The following is a 22282-nucleotide window of genomic DNA, read 5'->3' on the forward strand; positions in this document are numbered from 1 at the left end:
AGGGTGTTTGCCTTGCACGTGGCCAACCTGGGTTCCATTCCTCCGTCCCTCTCCAAGAGCCCGGCAAGCTACGGAGAGTATCCCGCCCACACGGCAGAGCCTGGCAAGCTACCCGTGGCATATTCGATATATCAAAAACAGTAACAACAAGTCTCACAATGGAGACGTTACTGGTGCCCGCTCGAGCAAATCGTTGAACAACGGGACTATAGTGCTATAGTGCATATATTGCCTATGACCTCTTTCCTCTGTGTGCCATGTTGGAGCCTTAATAACTGAAATCTTTTGCAGTATCTGTTCACGTTCCGTTCTCATGGCCTTTAGGGTTCTGAATTTCTCTATCCTTTTAGCCTCACTTTCCTGCCTTCTTTCAAACTACTTATACTTTTGCTTCCAGTTCTATCCATACCTCAGTCATCCTCTCTGGAATTTTCTTCATTTTGTTTCATTCTTTTTTTTCTTTTTTCTTTTTTGCGTCACACCTGGAGATGCACAGGAGTCACTCCTGGCTATGCATTCAGGAATTACTCCTGGCGGTGCTCAGGGGACCATATGGGATGCTGGGAATCGAACCCGGGTCGGCCGTGTGCCAGGCAAACGCCCTACCCGCTGTGCTATCGCTCCAAGCCCATTTTGTTTCATTCTATGGTAAATTCCCAAACATGCTTCAATTCAAATATGTCTTTCTTTTTTACCTACTATAGTTTTTGGATCACTCTGGGGAGCCCTGCCTGTCAGTTGTGGGGTCTGCTCCTGGCCCTGTGTGTGGGGCTCGGGGGCAGAGCTGTGGTGCCCGGGGTCTAAGCAGCCTGCCGTGTGCATGGCAAGCGTCGTGGCTCTAGTGAACTCTGGACCACAGGGCACTTTGCCCAGGGGTTCTTGGCCTCATCTCATTCCATGCAGAATAAATTGTTTTTTATTTAAGTGGGTTTGCCATATTTTTCACTTAATGCACTTATAAATCTGTCTTTCTACCACATTTCTCTAATATAAATATTTTTGTGATTTCTCTCACTTATTGCAATCCCCTTTACTATAAACATTATTAAAAATTACGTTGAGTAGACCTTTCTTCAATATCCTTCCCTCAAGTCTTACATGAGACTCTTCTGATTTTTCCATCCAGCTGTACTACCAGTGACCTTACACCCCTTCAGCTTCCCCCCAGATTTTGGGGTCACACCCCAAACGCTATTCAGGGTTTACTCTGGTGGTGCTTGGGAGCCCATTTGCGGTGTGGGGGTTGAAACCGCCAGCTGTGTGCGAGGCAGTTGCTCTGCCCACTGTGCTAACCCCTGGACCTGGTGATTCCCTCTTTAGAAGGGTCCTAGCCTGTCTGCAGATGAAACTTCCTGTATTCTGTCCACACACATACCCCTCTGTTCATATAAAAACACGGACCTGCGATCTCTGGGTTTCCCCTCTCTCCTTCGGGCATTTGAGAGACATTCTAGAGCTCCAAGTCACCCTGTTTCAGAATCACTGGCCTCATCTGAGTCCTTTGAAATCAGTTCTCACTTTGCTGTTGGAGATGTCTTCCTAAATCACACATCAAGTGGTTTCTTTTTTTCTTTTCTTTTATTTTGCTTTTTTGGGTCACACCCAGCGATGCACAGGGGTTACTCCTGGCTTTGCACAGGAATTACTCCTGGCGGTGCTCAGGGGACCATATGGGATTCTGGGAATCGAACCCAGGTCAGCTGCATGCGAGGCAAACGCCCTACCCAGATGTACTATAGCTCCAACCCTATCAAGTGGTTTCTTATGCTAACGGTTTGGTAATGAGTCCCTTGGGCCTCCCTCCCAGGTGAGAATTTTGGAAGCTGACACTATGTCCGTGTCTCCTTGGTGTCTCTGATACCTGTCATGAATTTGGTTGTATCCTGGCTTCTCCATGAGTGCTTATGGTCATGTGGGCATCATGCATGTTCACCAGTCTTCATCTTTTCATCGCTCCAGTGAGGGTTTTGCTCTGATGGCTGCCCCTTTACTCAGACTATCCATCTTTCGGATCCAGCCCCAAACTTCATTCTTCTAAAGCTATCTCCTTAGCTTTTTAAACTCGGTTTCTCTTTCTTGGACTCTTAGCAATTCTGATGATCAAAAACAACAGACTTAGTGTACCCTGTTTAATGCATTGTGTTTTATACTACCTGGAAGTGTGACCTCTGCCAAGGTAATTTTAGAAAGGGGCAAGGGCTGGGCGAGGGGAGGCTGAGGGGAGGGACAGAGGGAGAGGAAGAGGGGAGAGGGGAAGGAGGAGAAGGGAGGAAGACAGCAAAGGGGCTTTCTTATCCAGGAGAACATGCTTTGCCCAGTTCAGAGATAAATAATTCTACTTAGAATTTGGGTTTCTAAATCAGCCAGAGGTTGTAATATTAAGTTCATGCTTTAGTTCAGTTCTATGTCAAGATAGATTTGCCTTTGTTTCTTAACACACTGTAGGTTGAACAGTAAATCTTTGTTTTATTGTGTCTTCTGAAACCAAAATTGGTGTTGAGTCAGCTCATAGACTGCAAATCAAACAGAAATCTTTTAAGAAGTGCATGCAATGAATTAAAAGTATTAGGTGTGATTTTCTTTTTGTTTTAGCTTTCAGGTTCTTATTAAAAATATTACAACTCTATATTCTCCTAATAGCATGCTCTTAATACATCCTAAAGGTGCATTCTACCCTTGTGTATTTTCCAGTATGTTTCTAGTATGTTACCTTAAGGGTAGCTTATAGTTATATTTTATGTAAGAGAATTTTCTTAAAAAAAAATAAAACGCCACCAAAATACCAGTTAGGAAAAGTATTTTATTTCCTAAAAGTTTCTTACAGTCTTAAAAACATAGATCAAAACTAATGATATTCTGTTCACATTCAGGCTCATTGCGGGCATTTTGTGTATTTTTGTAACTCTATTTTTAAAATGTCTCTAATTGTTTTGTGTCCTTTAATCGATGAACATGTTTTTGATCAACTGAAACCGTCACTCTTTTGAGGAAGATATAAAACACTCTCCACATTTCCTATAGGAAGACTTTTCTCCTGGACATCTGTACTGTTATATTTTATATTTTTGATATTCTGGAGGAAGGAAAAGTGGAGACTGTGTCTTTAATGGAAAGCAAAAGGTTATCTTGCTCTGGCCTTTGTGTGTATGTGCTGATGTGGATGGAGGCAGCCAGACAGGCAATGTGTGCAGAGAGACTAGGGAACCGGCCGTGGATCGATAGAAGTGGTGTGAAGTGAATTAATGCGAGGCAGCCCGTCTGTCTGTCATAAGGATTGCGGGGAACGGGGCCAGCGTGGTCAGGAGCTGCAGAGACCCTGCTTCCAATAAATCCAGGCCTCTGTCTCAGCGCTGCTCTCCATGCACATGGTCCTTGCTTACGGAGAATTCTTACTCCATTTCAAAGTAAAGGTTTATCCCAAGTTACTGCGTCTGGCGTGCGTTAATTGGACTGCTGAAAAACCACAGTTGGGAGAGACTGACGAAATAAAAATTCCTGCTCTCCAACAGGAATTTTTCGATACCCGTGTAAATCTATACTTGGTGGGAATGAGAAAGATAATTTTTTGTGAATGTTTATAAATATTCTGATATATATGGTTCTCTCTGACTTCTAACAGTATTGTTTATCACTTCCACCCAATCACCAGTGAGATAATAAAATTATAATGAACTCAAATGGTTTTGTATTTCAATATTGGTTTCACAGTATTTTAAATGTTACTCTATTAAAATTTAGTATTTAATCTTTGATTATTAATCATATGACACGAGAAGTCAGAAGTTCATGGTATTTATGATTCCTTGGGTAGTATTAACCTGTAGGGGAAAAGATGTTTGTAAACTTGATTTAAAAGCCTTTGGAAGATAAATTGTGGAATGAGGTACCTGATTTTATGGGTGGGGAGAGGCAAAGAGGTCTTCATCCCATTGATTGTGAATACTGCATTTCTGTATAGCATTTGCATTTAAATGTTTTTCTAAGTGATTTAAAAATCACACATATTTGGTTTAGCTAAGTCTAATGATGCAGATGATGTGTCTACATCTTAAGGAATGAGGGTCTTCTAACATTCTTCATGACCTCATGTATCTTTTTTGGGTCACAGCCGGCATTGCACAAGGGTTACTCCTGGCTCTGCACTCAGGAATCACTCCTGGCGGTGCTCAGGGGACTCTATGGGATGCTGGGAAAGGCAAATGCCCAACCCGCTGTGCTGTCGCTCCATCCCCTTCCTCATGTCTCTTGCCAGCTCCCACCAACCTCCAAAGCCATAACCCATTACCACTTTACCCAAATTCACTCAATCCTGTGCTTTTCTTTTCCTCTCTCTTTTCCTCCTGATTTACTATAACTGACGTAGTCACCTATTGTCTGCCATAATGTACATGCACCCTATTTTGTTGTAATGTTGTGAAATCTGGATTCAGGTTAGGTATGTTATAATTTTCCATTATGTTTTTCATTGGTGTTTTATCTCCTTATATTTTCCTTATTGTGCCTTTTTATTGTTTATTTTTTTCCCCAACGCACACTTACTTTTTTCTTTTATTTGGAGGTGCCAGGATCCGATCCAGGATCTCACACGTGCAATGCAAGTGTTATATAAATACATCTCTCTCTCTCTCTCTCTCTCTCTCTCTCTCTCTCTCTCTCATCTTTTGCTTTTTGGGTCACACTTGGCAATGCCCTCAGGGATTACTCCTGGTGGTTCTTGTGGGACCATATGGATGCTGGGGATTGAACCTGGGTTGGCGGCATACAAGGCAAATGCCCTCCCCACTGTACTATCGCTCCGGCCCAAGACAGCTACATCTTTAAACCTGCATATACTATTATTTTCTGGTATAATTTCTCATAGGTTTAAATAAAGTAATTTGTGTCACTGGATTGGAGGCATTGTTTTATTCAAATTTTATCTTTTAAAGCTTTATGAAATGTCCATGATTGCCAGAATACCTCCAAAATAAATGTCATCTTAGAGTTTTATTGTGTAATTTGACAAATAAGTTCACTTCATCAAGAGTAGAAAATAGTAGCATAGCATGCAATTGACAACATTTAAGATCCTGATTTTGAGATATACAAGAAACAGAGGTTTACATATAAGTATACACCTTGCATTAAGTATACATCTTGCATTAAGTGGAGAGATAGCACAGCAGGTAGGGAATTTGCCTTGCACTCGGGCGAACCAGGTTCAATTCCTCCACCCCTCTCGGAGAGCCCGGCAAGCTACCGAGAGTATCTTGCCCCCGTGGCAAGCTACCCGTGGTGTATTCGATATGCCAAAAACAGTTAGAACAAGTCTCACAATGGAGACGTTCCTGGTGCCCACTCGAGCAAGTCGATGAGCAAAGGGATGACAGTGACAGTGACAGTGATACACTTTGCATTGTTTATAAGACAGTATTAAGAGGAATCTAAGAGATAGTACAGTGGATAGGGCATTTGACTTGCACATGTCTTACCCAGGTTTGATTCTCAGCATCCCATATGGTCCCGCCGGCACTGCCAGGAGTAGTTTCTGAGTGCAGTGCCAGAGTTAACTCCTGAGCACCATCAGGTTGATCAAAAGAAGAAAGTATTAATAAATATAAGGGCATTTTCTCAGAAATATTTCACCATCTCATGGATAGTAGAAAGTAGATATTTAGTCTTCTAAAAGTTTGGTTGTTATATCAGAAAGAAAGATCACTTGTGTAGTCTTTGGGCTTCATTTTGGCATAGTCTTTCAAGTTCTCTTTAATGACTGTGATGTAGTACTTTCTCTCGTATACTTAAAAATATAACTTTTATACAAAGAAGTTATACTTATCTATAATATATTTGCCCTTGGTGTGCATTCTGTGAGTTTAAAAGCAGTGGGACAGGGGCTGGAGCGATAGCACAGTGGGTAGGGCGTTTGCCTTGCACACAGCCGACCTGGGTTCGAATCCCAGCATCCCATATGGTCCCCTGAGCACCACCAGCAGTAATTACTAAGTGCAGAGCCAAGAGTAACTCCTGTACATCACCAAGTGTGACCCAAAAAGCAAAAAAAATAAAAATAAAAAGCAGTGGGACAATGGTCATATCCCTATTCTCACTTTTAGATAGAGATTATTTTCATTAAAAAATATATATTTGTTCATTCTAATTCACAGTCAGTCCTCTGACCACACCCCGAGATTCGGGGCCACCAGTTTGATTTCTGACCTGCAGTTTTGCCTTTCATCCCATGTCTTCTGTAAATCTGCCTATTCTCATAAGACCTTGATAGAAAGTTATTAAATGCTAAAGATAGTACAAATAGTTAACTTGTGGCTAGGGATTTTAAAAAAATGTTCTTTTTCCTTAGACGTTATTTTATTTTTATTGTTACTATTATTTTGCTTTTTAGGGTCACACCCGGTGATGCACAGGGATTACTCCTGGCTCATGCACTCAGGAATTACTCCTGGCAGTGCTCGGGGGACCATATGGGATGCCGAGAATCGAACTCGGGTTGGCCACGTGCAAGGCAAACGCCCTACCCGCTGTGCTATCTCTCCAGCCCCTTCCTTTGACGTTATTATTGTTTGTGGATTAAATGATATTTCTGTAGTAATTGGTCTCTCCATTCTTTGTTTCTTTTGCCTTTATCTCTCCCAACAAAGATTGGGATTTTTCAGCTCAATGCCCATTTTGATTGAGATTAGACTATTTTGCCAATCTTTACAAAAAATTAATTAAAAAATTTTGTTTGTTTTTGGGCGATATGTGGTGCTGCTTCATATTTACTTTTGGCTCTGTGCTCTGAGATCATTCCTGGTCAGTTCAGGCATTTAACCCAGGTCGGCCACATGCAAGGCCAGAGCCTTACCTACTGTATTGTCTCCAGTCCCTGGCTATTCATTTTCTAAAAATGTATTTTTTATTCTCTAGTTCATTTATATACAATATGTGAACTTGGGGTCAACGTTTACGTGTTTTCCCCATGACTGTATAGATATTTGTTCAAACCATTTTTTGAAGAGACTGACTCTTCTCCACTGAGTTGGTTTTAATACCTCTTGAAAAAAATTAAACATATTTTTACATGCTGCTTTTTCTGAGTTATACTTGTTCCGCTCACATAAAACCATATAGTTTTGATTACATAATTACTTCTGTAATAGGATAGATGACACTTCTTTACCCACCTTACTATTTTTCTTTCTCAAATTCTTTTAGCTAGTCTGTCATTCCTTGGTTCTTCCATATAACTTGAGTACAATTTTATCCTTATCTATAAAGAGCATACTCTAGTTTTTACAGAAATTATAGTAAGCTCACAGTTCAACTTAATAGAGGAGTGACATCTTTACTCTGTTAAGGTATTCAATTCATGGGTACATTATAGCTCTCCATTTAATTTACTTAGATCTTAATTTTTTTCAAAATCAGTGTTTTGTAGATTTTGGCACATATTACCTGTATATGCTTTTAAAATTAGATTTACAAATATTTTAGTATTTTAAAAAACTTAGGTGTTCATATGCCAGCATATATAAATAGATAATTTTGATTTTTTTTTCTTTTTGGGTCACACCCGGCAATGAACAGGGGTTACTCCTGGCTCATGCACTCAGGAATTACTCCTGGCAGTGCTGGGGAGACCATATGGGATGCCAGGGATCGAATCCAGGTCGGCCGCTTGCAAGGCAAACACCCTACCCACTGTGCTATCGCTCCGGCCTGATAATTTTGATTTTTTTAAAAAAATTTTTGGGCCAAACCCAGTGATGCTCAGGGGTTACCTCTGGCTCTGCTCTCAGGAATTACTCCTGCAGTGCTCAGGGGACCTTATAGGATGCTGGGGATGGAAGTGGATAGGCTCCGTGCAAGGCAAGTGCCCTTACTCCCTGTACTGTCTCCTGCCCTATAGTTTATTTTTAAATGTATTTTGTTGTGCTGAACTCACTCACCATTATTTTGCGTAGATTTCCTTGGTATTTCTAGACAATTGTTTCAAAATGTGTGTTTTCTTGTTCTGTTGCACTGGCTAAAATTCCCAGCTTTATGCTCTGGAAGACTGATTAATTTGGATGTATGTGCTTTATTTGCAGGAGAAATGTATTAATTAGTTATAAGAGAACTGTATTAATTAATTGTTTCCTGTTTGCTTATGGTAGGGAGGGCTTGGATGGTGCCTGGAGGTGCTCGGGGTTCGGTCTGGTGGTGCTGGGGCTGGGATGTAGTGCCAGGGATCGAGCTGGGACCAGCCGCGTGCAAGGCAGTGCTGTAGCACCATGCTCTCTTTCTTACCCAGCAGCCGGTCTTGTGAAAAGAGATGCTTTTTAAGCTTCAGGCATTGGCCTTCTATTTTTTTTTTTGAATAATGCACTGATACTGAATTTGGTCAGATGGCTGCTATAATCATATAATTATGGTTTTCTTTAGATTCATAAATACTTTAGGTTCTTGTGATAGATTTTTGTATATGGGACCAGAATTGCTTTCCTGGTATAAATCTCATATGGGCCAGGAGCAGTACAGCAGGTAGAGCGTTTGCCTTGCATGTGCCTAACCTGGATTGTAAGGTACCCAAAACCCACCAGAAGTCATTCCTTCCTTCAAGAGGAATCCCTGAGCATTGTTGGATGTGGCTCAAAAACCAAAATATAAGAACAACCCCCCCAAAAATAAAACCCTCATATGATTAGTTATGTTTTTATTTTGTAAATAGGTTTTTGAGTCATATACATGAGAAAGATTGATCTGTCATTTTATTTTTTTCTGTTGAGATGTTTTATAATTTTTAGAGTGTTTTAGGGTGTGTGAATCAAAGAGCCATTTTTAGTATAACTACATCTACTTCTTTCAGCCTTGGTTCCTTTGAGATGTCCAAGCTTGCTTCTTATTGAACGTCCTCAGGAACAGCTGCCTGGCACAGCATAAGAACTGCATAGAGGGCTTGGTGGGGTCTGGACTCTATATGTCATATTCTATCCTACCTTCTGCGATAGCCCGAGGAACCTTGGAAAGAGCTGCTGCTAATTTGGTAGCGGGAGTTGTTAGTGTTGAGCATTACCCAACACTGATTAAGTGAGATCAATTTTTATCCAATTTGTAAGTTTATTGCTATGTAAATGTTAGCTCTATTTTGTTGTTGTTGTTGTTATTATTATTATTATTATTATTACTGTTATAGAGTTGGGGCCACACCTAATAGTCTCAGGGCTTACTCCTGGCTCTGTGCTCAGGGTTCACCCCTGACGGGGCTCCAGGGACTGTATGGAATGCTGGGGATCAAACCCAGTCATCTGGTGTGAGGCAAGTGTCCCACCTGCTATACTGTCTCTCCAGCCCCATAGATTTTCATTTAGGGGAGAGGGAATTGTTTTGGGGCCATAGCTGATGATGCTCAGGGGTTCCTCCTGCCTCTGCACTCAGGAATCACTCCTGGAGGAGCCTTGGGGGCCATATGGAAAGCCTGGGCTTGAACTCATGTCTGCCAGGTGCACGGCAGGCGCCTTCCCTCTGTACTATCTCCAGACTATGGGTTGTATTTTAAAGAGTATACTGTACTGGCAGCTAGCAAGTTAAAAAGCATTGAGAGTTTCGGTTCACCTTTGTTTTCCTGTTTGCTTGTCATCTAAACCCCGGCCTCCTGTTTGTTGCAGCTGGAGTCACAGCAGAAGCCTTGCAGACCATGAGCACTGCGCCGGATGCCGCAGGCCAGGAAGCCAAAGTGCAGGAGGAGGAGCATGACCTGGTGGATGATGACATCACCGCCGGTAAGCAGCGCCGTCTGGGAGCTGTCCCAGGACAGATGGGCTTGTCAGTCATGGAGAGTGCAGTTGAGTCTGTTTGCGGAAAGCGTGGAAACTCATGTTGATGGAGTACTTGGTGTTTTGAGACTCTTCTGTGTCCTCCTTGACCTTGAGGTGGGAAGGTGTGGATGTGTTTGTTGGGTTCAGGATTGCGCATTGTTGATGGAACAATGAACCTGCTAACTGTGCATTTGGTTTCTGGAGACCTTCTGAATTAGAGCCCGGGGTCATTGCTAAGGCCTTGGAACATGTACAAAAACACTCTTAAAGAAATGTTGTAAAAGGTTTTGCAATTATAAGGTAAAGTGAAGAATTCTCAACTTGAAATAGACGTTGTGCAAGGGAACATTCTCTTTGTACCTATATGATAGAAAGAAATGCTGCGTTTTGTCATATTTTATATTTTGGTTTGGGGGCCATCCCTTGCATTGATCAGGGCTGACTTTGGGCTCAGCAATCACTCCTGGCAGGGCTGGGAGGACCCTAAGAGGGTGCTGGGATCAAAACAAGGTCAACTCCTGCAATGCAAGTGCCTTACCTGCTGTACTGTTTCTCCTCCCTGAATGCTGGGTTTTCAAGTTATTTGTTTTGTTCAGTAATTGAACACTCTTATCTTTCTTATTTATCACATAACGAAGCATAAAGTGAAATTTATGTTTAACTTTTCTTTAGGTTTAAAGTAGTTTCATTTACTAGATCTCTGAAGAAATTCAGTTTACTTTTAATGCATAGAGAATAAGAACAATGTGGTATACTTACTCTTGTTGACATTTTAAATTTTTTAATTTGCATTTAAAATTTTTTTGTTGTTTGCTGTTTCTCTTAACCCATAGCATTGTTATTATTTTATTTTTTCAGTGACAATTTATTTCTGTATTTTTTCACATTTGAAACTTTACACACTGATTTACAAAGTTGTTCATAATACAGTCATTTAATATTTAATATTCCAACACCATCCCTCCACCAGTGTCTCAAGTTACCCAGCCACCTCCCAGCCTGCCCCTTTAGCAGGCACAAAATAATTTATTTTATATTACTTGTTCCAACATATATTTCATAATGGTGTTGCTGAGGTGTTAGGTGCTAGTTGAGCCTTCTGTTCTGTTGTTTTCACTAATTGAACTTAGTGGGCATCCACACTGCTATCCTTCCTCATTTTCTTTGTTCCTACTTTGCTGTCATACTGTGAAATGGGGCATGTTCCTTGGCCACATATGTGGCTGCTGGCTCCAGCAGCTCTGGCTCCGGGATGGCTCAGTGTCACAGGTCATTTGAACAGCCTACAGTTCAGCAGGGCTGCAGCTGCTCTCCGAGATCAGCTCTGGGCCTGAGCTGTTCAAATGTGAGAAGGGGGTGAGGGTGGACCACTAGGCTCTCCAGTAGCACAGGGACTCAGCTTGCCCCATCCAGAGAAGGTTCCGTGATCCGGAGACCTGGCCCACCAGCTTTTGCATGGTGGCAACTTCTCTCCAGGTGGTTATTATTTGATTTATTTTTATTGAATCTCTGTGGGATACACAGTTGCTTATTTTGTTTTTATTGAGATTCTGTGGCTTACAGCACTATTAATAATTGTTTTTCATGCACATAATTCCAATACCATGTACCAGTGTACCCATCCATAGCATTGTTTTAATAAATGTTATAATACCAACCTGAAAAACAAAGAAGAATAAATTTTTGTGCTTGGTGTGGATAGTTAAAAAGTTAAGTCAGACCATATAATCTACTGGGAATAAATAAAGTAGTTAACACTAATCAATAATTTGAAAAGAGGCCAAGAAAATAGAAAAAAATTCAAGACAAACTGACAAGAGGGATCAAACTGAAAATGTCAGGGTTTTTTTATTTTTGTTTTTTCCTCTTAAAGCCTTGTGTTGGCAGATTCTTATCTGTTACCACCTGAATGCCTTGTAAAGCCTTCACTGAGAAGTTGAAGTGACCTAAAGATCCGCCTTGAATATTGACATTGAAAAACTGTGGCCACTATTTTTTTTTGTCTGTTTGTTTTTTGTTCAGGGGCCACACCTAGCAGTGCTCAAGGTATACTCCTGGCAGTGCTCAGGGGACCATATGAGATGCCAGAGACAGAACCTGGGTGGGCTGTGTGCAAGGCAAGTGCTCTACCTGCTGTATTGCCACTCCAGCCCCAAGCGACCTCTTTTGTATGATGTCACTGCTACACATAAGTCGTGGTATAAGTGGGAGAACACTCAGTATTCTATGAAAACAAGATGTTCCAGTTACACTTACTTGTTGCTTTTAAATTCTTTTCAGTGTATTCATTTGATTAAAACAATCATTCAACTGAAATAGAAATATAAATTTAATAGAAATACATATATAAAAATAGAATTACAACTTTAATAGAAACATTCAAATAGAGATTTAAATTCAGCTGAAATATAAATATAAATTCCAGCCTTTCCGAAAGATATTTGGTCTTTATGATTATGAATTTGCTTTAGTGCTTATTTAAGAGCATCTTTGCATTTGCAGTTTTTAAAAATTTAGTTTTCATTGCCTTTTTATTGCTGTTTTAGATAGGCCTTAGTATGTTTCAATATCCTATAAAATTTAAAGGCCTTCAAGTCTATAAAATAGTGGTTTACAATTAGTGATTACCAGAAGGGAAGGGGGAAGGCATGGTAGCAGGAAATGAGAATGGGGCAGAAATTGGGGCCGGTCAAGGGATTAGAAGTGTTGATTTTTAGTGCTTTACCCCTGAAAACTGTCTAGTGATGTAGTGCAATGGTTCTTCAATAAAATAGAGGAAAAAAAAAAAAGAAAAGAAAAAAGGACGATTTAACTTACAGTAGAGAAATCCCTTTAATACGAGAACAGTGCAATTTGCTTTCGGAGGAAAAGCTGAATTTTTGAGTATCCAAGTAAGCATCAAGTCAGTACATTCAGATTTTTTTATTATGCACAACTGAAAACATGGGACCGCAGTCTATCACGTGCCTATTTTTATTTTACTGTTTCGTTTTTCAAAAAGCCACAAGCTCTAAAATGCACATTGTTTTGGAGCTGAGCTGAGGCTCCAGAAACTTTATTTTCATCTGTAAGCAGTTTAGTTAAATACACGTTATGAAAGGTTTTGATCAGTTGGGTCGTTCATTTGCTGCCACGGGTACTCAAGGCATGAATGTTCAATATCCAGAGGATTTAAATAAGAAAGGCTTCCTTAACATGTTGCAGGAGCAGCCTGCCTGCTGTGCCTGAATCGTTTGCGTTACCTTCAGATTGTGTGACTTGATTAAGATGTGGTATAGATTTTTGTGAGGGTTTAGAAGAAAATAATATTTCTTCTTATTGACTAGAATCCTATATAAATTGAATTATGAAAAATATGGTAGATGCATTGAGAGAAGCCCGTTTCAAGCACAATAATCTGATTTCGGTACAGGCTCTAAGTACAACAGAAGGAGAAACTGGCCAGTGTGGTCAGTCACCGAGAAAAATGTGTTTTTCCCAGTTGTTTATAATGAATCTCCTCAGTAACATATCCTTATAAAAGAAACAGAAATCGTCTTACGACAGATATGCTTCCTGTTATTTTGAATGAATGTTTGGAAACTCTGGGTAGGCTAATACTAATAAGCCTAGGTGAATAAATTTTATTTTTATAATCTTATGGTACTCAGTTCTTCAGTGCAGTTAAGCAGTCTCACCAAGATAACATCAAAAATATGAAGCATAATTTAGTGCTTTTGCTATAGGCCGAGCGATCATGTTTGAAATTGTTCTTTCGGGTGGGAATGAATGAGGTATAACTGTTGTTTTATGGCACAAAAACCTTAGCCTCGCTGTCTTTGTTAATGTTTGCCTTACGAAAGTAAAGAAGCGTGGATAAAGCTTTGTAAGTGTTGGCTATGATCAATTGGAACTAATTAAATTTATTTGAAATGAAGAGCCTTACCTGGAAGAGAACAGCTGGAAAAACTGGGAAGAAAAAATTGCGTCTTGATTGAGACAATTTAAACCTTCACCCTGTCATTTCAGAAATATGCCGCAGCTCCTTTCTCTATCTCTCTTTTAAAGCTAATATCTATTGATCGGCCCTACAAAGTAATGCCAGTGTGCCTTGGTCCACACACAGTTGCTTTACTTAGCATCCTAGCTGAAGGTTCATCACATTCTTTAACTTCGTGTTTAAAATTACGTTTTAAAGCCATATTAGCAGTTTTTACAGATTAATGTCTTTCTGTAGAAAAATATTGAAAGTTCTTCCACCTTTTAAAAGATACTGTACAATATACATGTGAAATGTACTTTCTTTTTCAGTAGAATTATTTCAGATTTTTAAAAAAATCCCTTCAGCTCTTTTGCAAGTCCCTTTTAACAGCAGATGCAGTATTTTCTTTAATATGAAAAGAAATGCAGTGCTTTTAGATTATAATTTTAATCACATGACTATTACTGTATACCTATGTGTTTGCCTTTGTGTGTGTATACATATGTGTGTATGTTTAATTTCAGTATTGCAATTTAAATGTTTACGTAAATCATAGCCAGTATTTCAAAATAATGAATCCTTTATATTACTAGCCTATAGTTACACAAATGGAATAAATCTCACTGAAAACTGATCCACACAGAAAAAAATTTTCGATAAACCATCAACTTTCATTCATTTCATCTTTTAGGGTCACTGTGCTAATGAGCTTCATGTAGTTTTATTGTGATAAGGGATGGGATTCTGGGGGAGGATGAAGCTTTGTATCCCCTAAATGTTTCATCTTTTCCACTTCCTCCCCTCCCCCGTAGTGGAAAAAGAATCTCGTGGAGATTCATCCCAACCTGCATGGGGGTCTTTAAGGAAGTCACTCTATTCTTCTGAGGGGCAATCAAATGGCAGTGCTCAGCCTCTTGCTCAGTGTAGCAAGGACAAACTGACCATATAACAGTGACAAAGGGTCAGAAGTCACTGACATTGTCAAAAAGAGACAGCTTGGTACTAGATCAGCCTTGCAGCCCACAGATTTAAGTGTTTGCCGCATAAGTAAACAATGCTGTATGGGCTGGGTGCATGTGAACTGAATCTGTGGCATTTTCCTTTTTTCACAAATTAAAGTTAAATTTTACGTTGTTGTTGTTAAGTTGGGGAGTGCTTTGAGAAAGACAGAAAAACAAAGGGGTCAGAGAAATAAAAGGAATTTCAATTGATGGCTTATTATGTACCAAGCACTTGAACGTTCAACATTGTTTGAAGTGCTGCTAGCCCTTACCCGGGCATGGAGATGGAGAGGCTGACTCAGGCCACTCCATAGGGCACAGAGGGCAGCATGAAATCCGGGCTGACCCCGAGTTCTGCCCCACGCCAGAGCTCACGTGCTTTATAGCATCGCTCTCCCCCACCCCAAACTCCTTGGAAATTTGGCAGGTTTTCCCTTCCTTTCCTTCCTTCCTTCCTTCCTTCCTTCCTTCCTTCCTTCCTTCCTTCCTTCCTTCCTTCCTTCCTTCCTTCCTTCCTCCCTTCTTCCTTCCTTCCTTCCTTCCTTCCTTCCTTCCTTCCTTCCTTCCTTCCTTCCTTCCTTCCTTCCTTCCTTCCTCCCTTCTTCCTTCCTTCCTTCCTTCCTTCCTTCCTTCCTTCCTCCCTTCTTCCTTCCTTCCTTCCTTCCTTCCTTCCTTCCTTCCTTCCTTCCTTCCTTCCTTCCTTCTCTCTTTCTCCCTCACTTCCTTTCTTCCTCTTTGTCTGTTCCTTTCTTCCTTCCTTCCTTCCTTCCTTCCTTCCTCCCTTCTTCCTTCCTTCCTTCCTTCCTTCCTTCCTTCCTTCCTTCCTTCCTTCCTTCCTTCCTTCCTTCCTTCCTTCCTCCCTTCTTCCTTCCTTCCTTCCTTCCTTCCTTCCTTCCTTCCTTCCTTCTCTCTTTCTCCCTCACTTCCTTTCTTCCTCTTTGTCTGTTCCTTTCTTCCTTCCTTCCTTCCTTTTTATAGATGACTGCACAGCCCACCTTCATTTTGTGTGATATCAGATATAAGCCTAAGAATTGCTCGATGTCTTTATTTCAACTGCAGATGTCAAGGGCCGGAGATGAGGTTTGGTGGGGAGTGCATGCCTTGCACAGGTGTGGCCCTGAGTTTAGTCCCCAGCACACCAGATTTTTAAAAACAATTCTGCAATCATCATTATAATCATCATCATCATCATCATCATCCTGCTGATCGTCGAATTTCTCGAGTGGTCTCAGAAACGTCTTCATTTGTCCTTATTCTAATTTAAGGGCAAGATATTCTTCAGAGAAAAATCATCAAATCATGTTTATATTTTTCTAGTAAGGAATACTAAAAAAAATTGCCAGTTTTTAAAGGATGATTATGATGTTAGACTATAAATGTAAGAAGTGAACAGGAGGGCTCAGAGCCATAGTATAGCGGGTTGGGTGTTTGCCTTGCATGCAGCTGACCCAGGTTCTATCCCTGGCATCTCATATGGTCCCCATATGGCCCCCCAGCACCACCAGGCATAATTTCTGAGTGGAGAGCCAGGAGTGACCCCTGAGCATCGGTGGGTGTGGCCCAAAAAACAAAAACAAACAAAAAAGAAAAACAAAATGAAGTGAACATGATTAAACAGTGCATGATCTAAAATGAATTGTTTAAAGTTCTGTCTAGCTTTTTGAAGTCATTAATATACAGCCAACATCTTAACATGTATTCCTACACTAAAGTCAACATCTCCAGGATATTAAGATAGAGCTGAAAAGAATGTCTAGTCTGAGACTAAATAAATATTGATTTGTGCATTTAACCATTCACTAAAGGCCCTCTTCATAAAATGTTTATACATTTGTTGTGACTGAAAGATAGGAAATTCACCCTATTAAAGTACAGATAAGTTCCAGAGAACAACATTTGAAGCATTACGCATTTTGAAATCAAAGCACTTTTTCAGCTTCTTTGAGTCAGTGACGCATGTAGAGTAAGAGATCTATGTTGCCTCTTTCCCTTTCGTGTGTTTAATTTACAGTTAACAGTAAATAAAGCAGACCCAGCTGTGCCCAAATTTGTTCTTGTTTTGTTTGAGGGAAATAGCCAGTGCTTCTCAGGGCCTACTCCTGCCTCTGTGCTCAGGGATCACTCCTGGCCGTGCTCTGAGCTGCTGGAGATCTAGCCTGGGTCTGCTGACTGCAAGGCCAGCACCTTACCCTCTGTGCAGTTTCTCCAGACCCTCTACTAGACTTTAAAAATCATCAGCAGCACTGCTTTTGACTGTAGAATGTTAACTACTAGAAAATAAAAGTTAACTATAATATGATTTTTGATAGTAGTAAATTACTAAAGCTATGTTCTACTTACCAGGCAGTTGTTTCATGAATACAAATATTTAAAATACAAGTTGGTTTTATAGTTTTCTGTATGAAATGTCATTCCAAATTTACTTTTCTGTTCTCCCTTTTTAATCTGGAGAAGAATTGGCATACTAAAGAATTTCTTGTGTGTGTGTGTGTGATTGTTTTTGTTCATAGGATGTTAAGGAGAGTATAATTCTATATATGGTTTTTGAGAATTTCTGGCATGAATATTAAAATGCAGCAAAATATAGTTATTACTCATTTTCTGGTCCCATATTTTCCCTTGGTGTAATTCCCTTTTTCTTTTCTCTGCTTCTGAGTACCATTTACATTTTATGTCTCTCAAATCTGTATTTCCAGTTTGACTTCCCCTAGCCCCCATCTGATTAGTATAGCTTCCTTCCGGTACCCAAAATCCCATGAGGTACCTAAGTACCAGGTCTAAAATAATCTCATATTTTTTCCTCAAACCACCTCATTTGGTATTTATACCTTATTTAAAAGCATCACAATGGTTTCTTAGTCTCCTTTTTATTATCTCACATTTGAAGGCACCTTAACCATTCAGCATCCCTAACTAGAAACTATGGGATGATCCCACTTCTCATTTTCCAACCATGTGCACAAGTAGTTGGCACAGAACCCTCGGAAATGCACCTTTTAAATGTCTCCCAGTGATTCCCCCCCCACTCTTCTCCATTTCATACTGAGAATACCTAGGTTCAGCCTTTCATTCTCCCTCACTGGATTTTCATTGTATTCTCCTGCCAGTGTCTCCTGGTTTGATTCCCCTGCCCACTCCAGGCCACATCTTCCATCACTCTGAGAGTTTCCCTTCATCCCCCTTCACCCTCATTAAGTGCTGCTTAATCCCACTGATTCTCACCCCCTAGCCCTACACCTCCGCTTCCTGTCTAGGGCCCTTGATCAGCTGTTCTGGAGAGACTGAGCTTCATTGCCCACAGGAGCTTTTCATGACTTGTACCTGCATGTGCTTTACCATCTGGCTGGCACACTCGCAGCTCTCTCACTCACGTGGCATCCCCTCACACCCAGCCCGAGTGCCGCCACCTTCCTGAACCCCTTCTGGTCTTGCTCGCCCCAACCCCACCATTGCATAAGAATTGGCTTTTCGAATTGCCATCAAATTGTTCATAAGGTTATTTTCCAACAGCAGCACTATGAATACTTTTTTCTGGGTATGAATAGTGTTTGCATAGAATAGGCCTGTAGGGAGTCGGTCAGATAGCAGTTGACATTCTTCCCCCCAACTCCTTAAATGTCAGATTGAAGCAGTAGCTACCACAACAGCTGACTAGTTAGACTACTGCGTTGTGATCCTCACAGCAGATCAGTGTCACAAGTATCAATGTCACAAATTTGCTTCCAGTTTATCAGAGAAATTAGAGACACAGAAGGGTTAAGTGACAGCTGATAAAGGTCACTGATTTCCATATAAAGTCCACAGATAGGAAATGGCCATGTCCAGATTTGAATCCAGGCCATTCACCTTATGCATTGAAAGGAAAGTGAGTTGAACGGATCATTCAAGTTGTTTATTTCATTAGATGAAAAAAGTGATGACTGTATTGGCTCAAGTAGCTTTCATCCTCCCTGTCCGTCCATGGTCCCCTAAACACTACTGGGTTTCCTCCTTCCCCAGTTAGAGGACCCTGGGTCCACTGGGCAGGGCCCTTGTATGAAAGAAAAAGAGGAAACAAATATATCTTTTTTTTTTTTCTCTACCAATTGTGGTAGTAATTAGGACCTATTCCTGGATCTGCACTCAGGGATCATTTCAAGAAGGGCTTGAAAGACCATATGTGGTACTGGGTGTCAAACCTCCTTGCAAACAAACACCTTCCCCGCTCTATTATGTCTCTAGCTGCGATATGTATAATGGATATATTCTTATGTCAGATAATTTTTTTGTGATATATAAATTTGTCTATATTATGGCAAGAGTCAGGTCTAGCAAGGCAAGTGCTCTAGAACCCCGGTCTTTGGAATTTTCTACATAAAATTAGAATTACTTTTTGTTCATAGAAAATCATGCACATCACAAAGGCTGAAAGTTTGATGTTCTCATTTCATCGTTTATATTATTTTTTAGTTTTGGAGGGCATATCCGGCAATATTCAGTGATTATTCCTGCCCGCACAGGAGAACCTTGCAAGCTCCCCATGGCGTATTCATATCCCAAATACAGTAAGAGATATATACATACCTCTCAGAGATCCCGGCAAGCTACCAAGAGTATCCCACCTGCACGCAGAGCCTGGCAAGCTACCCGTGGCGTATTCGATATGCCAAAAAAAGTAATGATAGGTCTCATTCCCCTGACCCTGAAAGAGCCTCCAATTGTTGGGAAAGACGAGTAAGGAGAGGATGCTAAAATCTCAGGACTGAGTATCATAGAGATGTTATTGGTGCCTGCTTGAATAAATCAATGAACAACGGGATGACAGTGATACAGTGATTCCTGGCTCTGCACTCAGGTATCACTCCTGGAAGTGCTCGGAGAACCATCTGGAATGCCAGGGATTGAACCTGGCTTTGCTTTGTGCAAGGCAAGTACCTTACCTACTGTGCTATCTCTCCAGACCCCATAGTTTATATTCTTTCTCATAACTGTAAGCGGGATAAAGCACACATATTTGGCTAGGGATGTTAAAAAAAAAAAATAAGGGCCTCCCATGCAGGTTTAGAATAACCTTTAGGATCAACTTTGTAAGGTTTTTTTCCCCCTTTGATCTGTGTAGTAATACTTCCCAAGAAAGAATGAATTGCATTGGAGGGTGGCAAACGATTCTATATCTGGATATTACATGAATTACCCTTACAATTGATTTCAAACCCGTATGACCAAAAGGTATGATTCACAAAAGTAATGACAACATTGTCTCATAATTCACAGCCTTTATGTCATACCTGTGAGTTATTACTTTTCCTGCACAATGTGAAAGGGGAAAAGCAGGATTTAGAATGGAGGACATTTTGAAGAGTTCTTCTAGGTACTTTATATAACCACTTTAATATACAGAAAGATAAAAAAATAACTGATCAGCATCCTTAAATTTTCTGGATTAAAATTAATTGTCAAATGTAATGGCTTTTACTCTTCATTTGAAACGTTTAAAAATCACAAATGAAATTTAGCATATGAACAACTCTTCCAGAGAAAGATAATCATGAATTTGAATATGTTTCCTTTTCTAATAATATACTAGAAAGAGGAATCTTTCCTCTCAAGTAGGATGAAAATAAAGTGAGATTGCTGCCTGTTATTTTTTTTTTAAATAACTGTGCATCCTAAATAAAGTCAGGCGTGTTAAATGAAGGAAACCTAATCTAAAAGGTTTCAGGAAAGCTAATGCAGCTTCATCTCTCTTTGCCCATTTTGTGTATATATTTTTTCAATACTACCACTTCACTGTCACTGTCACTGTCATCCTGTTGCTCATCAGTTTGCTCGAGCGGGCACCAGTAACATCTCCATTGTGAGACTTGTTACTGTTTTTGGCATATCAAATACGCCACGGGGAGCTTGCCAGGCTCTGCTGTGCAGGTGGGATACTCTCGGCAGCTTGCCGGGCTCTCTGAGAGGGGTGGAGGAATTGAACCCGAGAGGGCTGCGTACAAGGCAAACACTCTACCCACTGTGCTATCACTCCAGCCCAACATTTAATCAGCTGATTAAAATTTAATCCTTCATCTTCGCCTTCTGCTTTCCTGCCAGCCCATTCCGGGGAGAATTTCTGGACTTCCTTCTCTTGGTTCCCGAGTTCGGCTGTGGGAATGAAACCCGGGGCCTGGCTGCGTTAGCATACTGCAGCTCTGCCACAGACCTACCTCCGGGGAAGGTTCCCTGATGTGGGCGTCGAGTTGGGAGGGTGCCAGCTGCATTTTAGGGGTGTTCACAGCTCCATGCACACTCCGAGCCTCACGTGTGAGCCAAGTCCCACGGAAACCAGGTAATGTGGAACTTTGTGATCTTGGACTCTGGGCTCAATGGGACCCGGGAGCAGAGATCTTCTGCCTGCTTCCCCCAGTCTCCGGTGACCCAGGGGTCACACCCATAAGCCACCTACTTCCGGTGCCAAATAATCTCCTCATTGGCCCCCCTCCAGAACTCACGGCTGCTTCTCCTGGACGGGAGCATAAAACTATGCCACCAGACCTCGTGCCAGGCAGTCTTCACTCAGGGTGCCCCAGAGGGGGACGGGTGAGAGACCCTCCCACGCCCCAAGGTACCCAGCCCTGGCAGCCGACCTCTGCTACCCAACTGCCACCATGCTCCAGGCCGCCCTCCACAGGCTTGGGCTGAGCCTCACGCATGAGTGAATATATTCCTGGACACATCATCGTAGAGGCATATATACCTCTCGGAGAGCGCAGCAAGCTACCGAGAGTATCCCACCCACACGGCAAAACCTGGCAAGCTCCCCGTGGCATATTCGATATGCCAAAACCAGTAACAATAACCGGTCTCATTCCCCTGACCCTGAAAGAGCCTCCAATCATTGGGAAAGACGAGTAAGGAGAGGCTGCTAAAATCTCAGGGCTGGGATGAATGGAGACGTTACTGGCGCCCACTCGAGGAACTCGATGAACAACGGGATGACAGTGATACAGTGATATGGGTGTTCACACCTTAATGCACACACGGCTGTGTGACATGAACGTGCTCGGGGTACTGGTGATTTGTAAAGCTTTGCCAGTACGTGCATTTGTGGGAAAGGAGAAAGAACAGGAATGCCTCTGAGCTCCGGGTGTTAGTGTAGAGTTTTCAAGCCCTCCAGGAGGCGGGCACTGAGGGAGGACTGGGCCCGTCTTCTCCCGACAGTGCTGTTCATTGGAACGCACGTCCTGTGTGCAGGTTTAAGTAGGGTCCGCTACGAAGCCTATAGAGAATGAACTTCAAGCATCAAAGGATTGTATTGGCCTCCTTCGTATTGGACTAAATTCTGCTTCTGTGTTTTTTCCTTTTAATTCAGCAGATACTCTGGGACATCAATTAGATATTGAGCACTTATTAGATGCTGAGTACAGAGTTGGGAAATTTTACTTGAAGAGCCATTATCATGAGAGCTTAATAAATTGATGCTACTGGGGTATAAAATGTGTGTGTGTGTGTGTGTGTGTGTGTGTGTGTGTGTGTGTGTGTGTGTGTTGCCAGGAATCAAACCCAGGGCCTCACACATGCAA

The 22282-nt window shown here is 41.3% G+C and overlaps 1 protein-coding gene across 1 annotated transcript in view; it reads left to right on the forward strand.

Annotated features, from left to right (window-relative positions):
* Positions 1-22282, forward strand: part of WDR7 (WD repeat domain 7) — a 344916-nt gene that overhangs the window by 132482 nt on the left and 190152 nt on the right. The window contains exon 20 of the mRNA XM_055125361.1: positions 9627-9740. Coding sequence (XP_054981336.1) covers positions 9627-9740 — 114 coding nt within the window. The remainder of the gene's footprint in view (positions 1-9626; positions 9741-22282) is intronic.

This window comes from Sorex araneus, chromosome 2 (genome assembly GCF_027595985.1).
Source record: "Sorex araneus isolate mSorAra2 chromosome 2, mSorAra2.pri, whole genome shotgun sequence".
Taxonomy (NCBI): Eukaryota; Metazoa; Chordata; class Mammalia; order Eulipotyphla; family Soricidae; genus Sorex; species Sorex araneus.